Source organism: Rhagoletis zephyria, unplaced genomic scaffold (assembly GCF_001687245.7).
Source record: "Rhagoletis zephyria isolate East Lansing unplaced genomic scaffold, Rhagoletis_zephyria_1.1 Rzeph_scaffold_02393, whole genome shotgun sequence".
NCBI lineage: Eukaryota > Metazoa > Arthropoda > Insecta > Diptera > Tephritidae > Rhagoletis > Rhagoletis zephyria.
In genome coordinates this window covers 15,030-24,219 of record NW_016159477.1, presented here as the reverse complement: position 1 = coordinate 24,219, position 9,190 = coordinate 15,030, and the positions used below count along the sequence as shown (strand labels likewise).

The 9,190-nt window shown below is 40.3% G+C and overlaps 2 protein-coding genes across 2 annotated transcripts; one reads left to right on the top strand and one right to left on the bottom strand.

Moving 5' to 3' along the window:
• Positions 1–1,140: 1,140 nt before the first annotated feature.
• Cap-D3 (Chromosome associated protein D3) lies at positions 1,141–8,716 on the bottom strand. Its single transcript, XM_017621207.1, has 8 exons — positions 7,858–8,716; positions 4,844–5,937; positions 4,620–4,780; positions 4,420–4,561; positions 3,424–4,338; positions 3,205–3,364; positions 2,782–3,071; positions 1,141–2,715 (listed from the first exon to the last, which is right to left on the bottom strand). Exons 1-8 carry the CDS (start codon positions 8,603–8,605, stop codon positions 2,227–2,229), a joined length of 3,999 nt encoding a protein of 1,332 aa, XP_017476696.1. The 5' UTR covers positions 8,606–8,716; the 3' UTR covers positions 1,141–2,226.
• On the top strand, positions 6,096–7,830 carry Coq6 (ubiquinone biosynthesis protein COQ6, mitochondrial). The gene is made up of 2 exons (XM_017621211.1): positions 6,096–6,180; positions 6,245–7,830. The coding sequence occupies exon 2, from the start codon at positions 6,261–6,263 to the stop codon at positions 7,689–7,691; it is 1,431 nt and encodes a 476-aa protein (XP_017476700.1). The 5' UTR covers positions 6,096–6,180; positions 6,245–6,260; the 3' UTR covers positions 7,692–7,830.
• Positions 8,717–9,190: the final 474 nt, after the last annotated feature.

The following is a 9,190-nucleotide window of genomic DNA, read 5'->3' as shown; positions in this document are numbered from 1 at the left end:
ATGGTTTATCAAATACATAAATAAAAATAACCCTGTTTCGACAGGCCAGAGTTTCGATGCAATGGAACATTTTCGCTAAAAAGTAGAGGATAATTCGATAGGACCACAGATTTTGTTTTTTTGTCTAGAACGCAGCAAAATTTGTCGAAATTATTCAGTCTCATTAGATAAGTCGTAAATTAGGCTAAATTGTACGACTCGACAACATCCGCATTGTCGACTGCCTAATGGTGAAATAAGTAAACGACGAAAATCGTCGAAAACTATGCAGTGCTGCCAAGTTTCTCCGTTTTAATACACTGGTCGAGTACAAATTTTTAAGCAATGACGTGAAATTTTCGATACGATTCGACTCTCGAAAAACGACTTACATTCGACACGACTCTCACAATGAGGCTGATTAATTTTTATTGCATTATGTTGTTTAGTGGATTGCATTTTTATATGATACACAATATCCGTTAAATGCCCACCACGACTCCTCAGGCAACACAGAATGCGCATACAAAAATTGTCAATGATTTTTTGGCATAGTTTGAGCTGTACATGTCTCGGGTTTATTAGCATAGACCAAACTTTTCATGTGTCAAGAACTCCTTGTTTCGTGAGATAACGGTTCCTGAGAATTTCGTTTACCGTTGTTTCATATGCTGTGTGGCAAGTCTATGCAATAAAACATTTGTTATTATATCATGATAACGTTCACCGTAACAGCGCTACCTGCATCATTTTCCATGAAGTACTCCGCCAGCTCGAAAACCACACCAAACAATGACTCGTCGTGGGTGCATAGTTTATTTTTGAATTGCATTTGGATTTTCAATACCACAAATACGGCAGTTTTGGTTTTCCGTTTAGGTGAAAATATACCTCATCACTCTTGGCGATCGCATTTCTTCGATAGCGGCGACGTATATGCCCTAAAATCATAGTCAAAGCGAGGAATTTGCTTCAAGGCAGACACCCTCTAGCGGCTGAACCTCATGGTGAACAAATGCTGTAATCTTCAGTGGAACCTTAAAACCAGTACGTCGAAATTGCCCCAATAAAGCTTTTTCTTTTTGCCATGACTCAAAGCTACACAAGGGCTAGTTAGTGCATTAGAGTTTTCGCATCATAATTTTAAAACCAGCCCGCAAGTCGCCTCATACATATGTATGTTGTCAATAACATTTACATTTATCTTACCTTGAATTGAGTAAAACGTCGTTTAAAGGCTTTATTCCACTCCTGAATTTGATTTCCAGCTTATGTTTTGACTCTATTCGTTGAGTTCGGGTCATCAGTATTTTTCTTTGGCATTATTATTATCCTTTGTTGCATACCTGTGCATTTATTTATTGTAGTGTGAAGATTTTAATTAATCACTGATATTCAAGAAACAGATAGTACAGCCCTTCGACAGCATTCAGCGATATTGAGAAGCTGTGCCTACAGCAAAACCGTAGATTTTCGTGCAAATCACTATAAGATATCCTCATTAGTAAGTACAGCCAATGTCTGTCTAGTCTTATAATTGTTTTAATAATTCTAGCATGCTTTATATAAGCATTGTCAATATATCAAATGATTATATAACATACACACATCAAATTAGCGTACATCAAATTTAACATACTTATTAACGAATAGTCCTATCAGAATACACCGAATAGATTTAATGCAAACATAGTTAAAATCTAACAATTTTACTGTATAAATGCACACATAGTTAAATTTTAAAATATTAGTCACACTATTCGAGTCATTGGTATTACTTTGAATAAGCAACAACAAAAAAACGGAACTTAATTATAGTATAAATGCGGGATTTAGATCTAAGTAGCGGATATGATATCGATTCCAGTCGGGGTAAGGTACCACTTTTGCTAAATAGATACATGCGTACATACATATTCCACTGTCAGTTCAAATAAAAATTGTTATTCGTCGCAATGACAAACCTAAGATTTATATAAACATCCTCCTATTATTACTGCGACATGGCAGAAGAAACCACACTGCATCTCCTTTTAGAAACGATGCGGATGCGAAAAGAAGACTTACTAACTAGAAGGAAGGGCCCTTCCGACCTCGAAACTGCTTGGTTTCCTTACAGGACGTTTTGTCGCAGCGCACATCCTCTATAAAAAATTATATTCTATTCTATACGTCAAAAAACTTAACATCACTAACGCTACTCAGTGTCCCGGTCTTGGTGCTTGTACCAGGACACTGCTGTAATTCTCAAATATTCGGATTGAACAAATATTCCATTGGCAATTCGGCATCGCTTAAACGCGGCCGTTTTTGTGGTGATGTGCCATCGCCACGCTTACTGCTTGCCAATGGCAAATCATCATCAGAGCAATGATCACTTTCTGACAATGAATCGCCGAATCCCATATCGTCATCAGCATCTACATCATTCTCAGTTGAATTGACAGCTTCATCAATTTGTGTTGAGTTAGCTTGAGCCTTCTCAGGCGCTTTACTTGTGGATTTTACCTTAGCTTTTTTGTTTTTCTTATTTTGTTTTACCGGTGTTACGACTTTATTGCTATACTTCTTCCAAAACGCTGATGGCTGTGCGTATTGCACTAGATTGGGAAATCGCTTTGCTAGCGCAAAACCCAAATCATCGAACGCTTTTTGCAACGAGTCATCTGTCATCTGGGCAGTGAAACAGCCGTAGATGGTGGGTATAAAAATCAAAGACTTCTCGAGTAGAACGAGCTGTGGACAAAGGACAATATAATTGTAAATAAAAGGGCATTTAATGTATATTATAAGTGGGTGTACCGCATCAGGCATCGTGACAATAGCTCTGCGCCGTCCACGGCCACGTCCTGTGCTGCTTGTAGCAGTGTTTGTGGTAGACTTTCCAGTGGATGGCTGCTCTGAGGCTGCTGCTTCGTTAGCCTCTGTAAGTGCATCATCTGTTTTGGTATTTTCTTCATCGTCATCTTTATTCTCTGCGCTCGGTTTTTGTTCTTTCGCCAGCTGGCAGACACGTTTCAGAATGAAAAGTACATCCTTGATCAAAGCGATACCCTCGGCGCTTTTCATGCTTGAGTCGCGTTGCGATTTTTCTGAAAGTCGGGTTGATGCAAACAAGTAGCATAGAAATATTTAGGGTATGCAAATTATTTTAAATAAATATTTTAAGTATGTTCTTATGAACTTAAATGTTTATGATTCTATTTGGGCCATTATTTCTCTTACCACAAATAAGCTTTAGTTGCCCGAAATACAGCACCAAATTTACTTGATCCACCGATGCCATCAAATGATTATATAGCAGTTGCCGACTTTTGCGCTTTTCCTCACCCTTCAATGGCGACTTTATGCGCGTATCCGAAAAACTATCTAAACCATCAAAATCCTGCCAAGCAGTTAGTAAATTAAGCGATTCGAATAGACATTCCATAACCGCTAACCTACCTCATACTCATTAAAAACGAATGGGCATTCGACCAGGCATTTCTGAAAGAGCGTGGCATTCTTTTTGCTGAGGTATTCAGCAAAAAACTCGCACGCACGCATTGCTAGTTCTACATTATCGTCCAAAATTGTAGCCATAAGCGCCAATAGAAGCGAACCGCGTAACTTTATTTGATCCTGCAGTACTAGCTTCTCAAAACATTTGAATGTCTCTATGCGATTGACTAAGTATGGCGAGGACAATTTCGCTAGCACATGCTCTATGATACGTTCGACTATCTGTGTGTGTTTCTTACATAAATCCGTAAGGGAAACAATTATTGTATTCACAATCGGCGGACGATCGATGACTTTCAAAATTGCGCCGTAAAGCGTACAACTAATGCTGGCCGTTACAGCATCGCGCAGCGACAAGCGGCCTGCAATCAAAATCATTGAATTGAAGAGACGCTCATTTTCCAAATCCAACTCGCACTCAGGCAGTTTCAAGCACACGCTCATGTATTTGTGTATGAAGGAAACAATAGTGCGGTGCGGTCGCAAGCGTGTCTGTAAGTTGACTTCCGAGTAAGAGTAAAGGTGTGACATAAATATAGTGCGATTGTCAGGAAAATCAGCGATGCCGGAGAGTATGCGCAATTCTAGTAAATCATGCAATTCCAATAGCCAAGCCTTTTCAGTTAACTCAAGTGGATTGGTCTTTGCGTTGCTACTTTGGCATGCCTGAGATTGTGAGCAGTTATCAATGTGTATGAGAAGGTCAAATGCCTTGCCAATGAGTACGGGTATCATTTGACCTTCTTGAATTTGACTGAGTATATGCGTAAATGCATGATTGAGTGCTGAATGGGAGAAATCCTGTATACAATTGGCAAGCACTTCCAAAGCGATAAGCATATTTTGCTCCTTGTTCCACTGTCGGAGTAGATAAATGAAAAGTGTGTAAATTAAAAACGAATATTTTCTTAAGTACATTTATTAAGTTTGAAATAATACCGATTTCAATGACGTGAAGAGATGCACCAGTGCATCCGGCTCCTTACTCTTTATCTTGCCTGAAATGAAATTGAGTACAATCCAGGCTTCAGTGGAATTTGAAGTTAGTAGGTGAGATTCGATTATGCTGACCATTTGCGGGCTAGAATAAAATGATATCGTCGATAGGTTTTATTTTCAATAACTTTTTCTACACTTACTTAAGCATTCGCTGCTGCAGCGCCATATGGAAGCACATCTGCAAATATAGACGCGGCTGCGTTGACAGCATCGTGCGTATGATAACCCATGGCATAAAGTGCTCTGCTTGATTTGATTGATCAATGCCACGCATATTTACTAGCACGCGTGAACGAAAACACTGCAAAGATAAAGCGAAAATATTACACGAATGTATAACTATTCATTATCATACACCACTTACATCCATAGCCAATTCCACATTCTTGGGATCGGCGTCTCTTAACATGGGCGCAACAATTTTACACCACACCCATATTACGGCATAACAATTTGGATAGCAACCAAGTATGCCATCGATGGTGAGCAGAGTTTGCTTACGCACCAAGGCTGTGGGCTCATCCACCAAACGCGTCGTTTCCGCTACAAAGTTTGTATTGAAGATTATTAAAGGATTCAGTTTCGCCAACTGCTCCATAAACATCACACCCGCACGTCTCATATACGATTGTGGACTTTGAAAGAGATTTTTGTACACATATTCTGGCAAATGTAGGAACGCTAACTCAACCAAACCATGCCCTGTGTAGCTAAACTTTGGGTCCAATGCCGTGGGCTTTTCGTAACGTATTTCATTTTTGGTTACGCGCGGCTCGTCTGGCAGCACAACGCCCACGTCGTGATACTGTGTATAGCGTATGCCCTCAGTAAGTATTTTTAGAGTGTTGGGAGAACCTTTAGTTAGTGAAATATGTAATGCTTGCACTGCCTTTAATTTAATTGTATTATTGCAGTCTTGCAGACTTTTTATAAGCTCATTTATGAGATGCACTTCGCGCGGTATGTCTGATATTTCATGGCGAAACATTTGCCAATCAACTTGTGACTCTAGCTGCAAAATGCGCGACATCAAATCAATGGCGCGGGAGCGTATCATCACTTCATCTGCATAGACGGCATCGCAGAGAAATTCCACTGTTGACTCATTGCATTTAGTGAATAGCGCTGCATCATATTTTGCAGCATATTCAAGTGCACGCTGTGTTTGCTCTGTTTTCCATGATTTGATCGGATTGGTTACAATACATTCAATGTAGAAACTCAGCACTTTGACAAGAATTCGTGGATATTTGGAAATGCATTTAATAAACCAATCAGAAATGTGCTCGCAGTCGCCGCTAATGCTTGAGCCGTAGGAGCTCTTCGGTTTTGGCGCGTAGGTATGTACGAAGACAGTCATGTTCATTAGCTTCATGAGTGTTTCTTCTGGTTCGCCATTATGAGCATTGACTATTTCCTCGAAAATTTCGAAACATTTGGCGTGTAGGTTTGCAGCATCTGAAAGGAAAAGGAAGTTTGCTTAGCGGAGTTTAAGGAAAAAAATCAACGTTGCTTCCTATCGACAACCGGATGGGCGAAATTAGATATAACGAGTGGGAACAGTTTTTATTTCCTTAAGAAAAATCTCTTATTAACTCATGCAACCCTGTGCGCTAAAACAGCTGATTCACTGACTTCATTCTAAACAAACGAAAGAAATTTAAAAAGGCAAATATCAAAGGGCAGAAAATACTGTGAAAGGTAAAAATTAATACGAATATTTTACCAAATTATTAGATAATTCGAAAACTATATCTTTCATTAGGGTGAAAAACCATAGAATGTCCGCCCTAATAAACGTTACTGGCGCGCGCCATTTGCGGTTGGTTTTCCAACGCCTTACTGCAGTGCGTGGCATCAGCCTCAGTTCAAAGAGTTACACCGACACCGATGCACAACAATCTAAATCCTCAACAGAACATTTTGATATTATAATTGGAGGTGGTGGACTAGTTGGCACTACGCTGGCTGTAGCACTCGCCAAAAATAAGGTGCTCAACGATAAACGCATTTTATTGCTGGAAGGTGCGCCACCATTCAAAGGCTTCAACATTGAATCCCAATATGGCAATCGTGTATCGGCCATTAACAACAACAGCGTGGAACTTTTCAAGTCAATCGATGCCTGGGACTATATGCAAGAGCGTCGGGTTAAGCATGTCAAACAAATGCAAGTATGGGATGCATGTAGTGATGCATTGATACAATTTCAAGATGAACACTACTCAGATGACGTAGCGTGCATTGTCGAAAACGATCTTATGTTGGACGCAATGTATGCACAATTGTCTGATGGCAAAAGTGCACCGAATGTGCAGGTGCGCAATAATGCAATAATTGAGGGTTTGCGCTTGTCAGTGGATACGGGCGAAAAGTACTCACAAGTACACCTTAAAGACGGACAAACATTGACATGTGAACTGCTAATTGGTGCCGATGGCGCAAATTCATTGGTGCGCAAGCAAATGAATATTGATGTATTCACATATGACTATGAGCGGCGTGGTGTCGTAGCCACAGTACAGCTAGAAGATGCATGCGATAATGCTGTGGCCTGGCAACGTTTCCTACCCACCGGCCCTGTGGCCTTATTACCATTAAGTGAGACGCTGAGTTCGGTTGTGTGGAGCACAACTATACCGCACGCAAAGCAGTTGTTGGACATGCCTGATGCAGATTTCGCGAAGGCACTCAATGAAGCTTTCTTTAAGGAATATCCCAAGGAAGGCGTTGTTGTTAATGCAATGAATACTTTAAATTCACTCATTGGTCGTAATCCCAATATGATAAGGCAGTATCCACCAGGCGTAAATGGCGTCATAGAAAAATCGCGTGCTTCATTTCCATTGGGATTTCTACATGCCGCTTCGTATGTGTGCACTGGTGCCGCTTTAATTGGCGATGCCGCACATCGCGTGCATCCGTTAGCAGGACAAGGTGTGAATTTGGGCTACAGCGATGTGCGTGAGCTGGTTAAGGTGTTGGCCGAGGCGACATATGCTGGCGCTAAAATTAGCGACAAGCACTATCTCGTCAAATATGAACAGCGAAGTTTGGCGAAAAACGTACCTATTATGGTAGGCGTACACGGACTACACACGCTTTACTCGACTACTTTTACGCCTGTGGTTTTGCTTCGCAGCTTGGGATTGCAGTTGACCGATAGTATTTTGCCGATCAAAAATTTGTTTATGAAACGCGCTATGGGCTAAATGCTCTAAAAAGTCGCCACGCCTTTGACGATAATGTAATTTTTTTGTATTGCATACGGTATATTTTTAAATGTTGTATGAACCTAATTATTAACGATTGCGAATAAAACTGGAACTTGCGCACATTTTGTTCAAGTTATTAAAAATAATACATATCTTTACTTACACACATTTGCGTATCCTCGTTCATGATTCATGTAGAGTATGTCAATTAACTTCTTTAGCAGCAAATCGCGCGTCGTTTTGTGATCACTGAAGTGTACATACCTTAGCAACAATTTCAAATCATCGCATAATGTATGAAAGCGTATCCAAATCTCGACTGGCTGCTGTTTGGACATGCGACGCACTACATCTGGCTGTTGTATGCGCTCGATAATGGTGAATACTTGTAGACAATGTGCTATAACCTCCGGTTCGAAAATGTGAAACCCCTTTGCGCCAGGTATAGTCAACGAAAGAAAGTAAGTGTTTACAGCGGCAAGCGCCAACTTTGTATATGCAGCAGACGCTAGATCCAATGTCGGCAAACCAGCTAAAGCATATACGAAACTGAGGTAGGCATCACGCGGTGACACTTTCACGACTTCATCCCAGCAATCGTAGGTATTATCATAACTGGCACTTGTTTCACCGCGTAAATTGCGTATGGTGGAACTCAATTCTAGCAGCGTGGCAAGCACTTGAGGATCGTTAAGCGCACGTCGTAGGAACGGAAGATTAATGATACCAGATTTAGTGGTCGAAGTAGATAGCGGTTCGTCATCAGAGTCTTGTGATTCGCCGCTAGGCTGTTTTTTCTTATTTTGATCTGTTTCAGCATCCTTTTCGTAAATCTCTTCAATATTTTCCCAAAGTAATTGACGATCATAAAATTCACTTAATTTGCTAAATAAATTTATCAATTCCATCATTTTGGCGGATGTAAACAAAAACACGGCATTCCTTGAATGAAAATAATGCAATTGCTCACACAGCTGCTGTTGGACGCTTGCACAGTGGGGCAGGAATGGCTATGGAGCGGGTTAATTGAGCTTAAAAAAATATGTGTTTGATAGGTATGCAAATATATAATCTTTGATCATAAAGATCAGATTTAAAATTTTGGTCAACCAAGAAATCCCGGTTTTTGTTTAAAAACGGAGTATTTTAGTAAGTTCATCCTGTGCCAGCTGATTTCTGTTTACAGGCGCCGGAGATGTAAAACAAAGGGAATTTTCCTTATAGTGCACTCTTGATCGGGAAAACACCTGGTATAAGGGGTGTTAGAGGGCTGTATTCACATTCTAAAAGTGAAGACCCCAGACAGCGGAGGCTTCTATGTAAAAAGACATTAATTGTTAATGTTGCAATATTGACCGAAATCACTTGAACGATTTCATCCACTCTATTAGGTTCGTTCGCGTAGCTGTTAATTGTTCATGTTTAACCAAAACTTACAAGTTTTTGCGTTCGCGTACGCAAAAAACTTGCAAAGTAGGGGAAATTGAGAGAGCAAA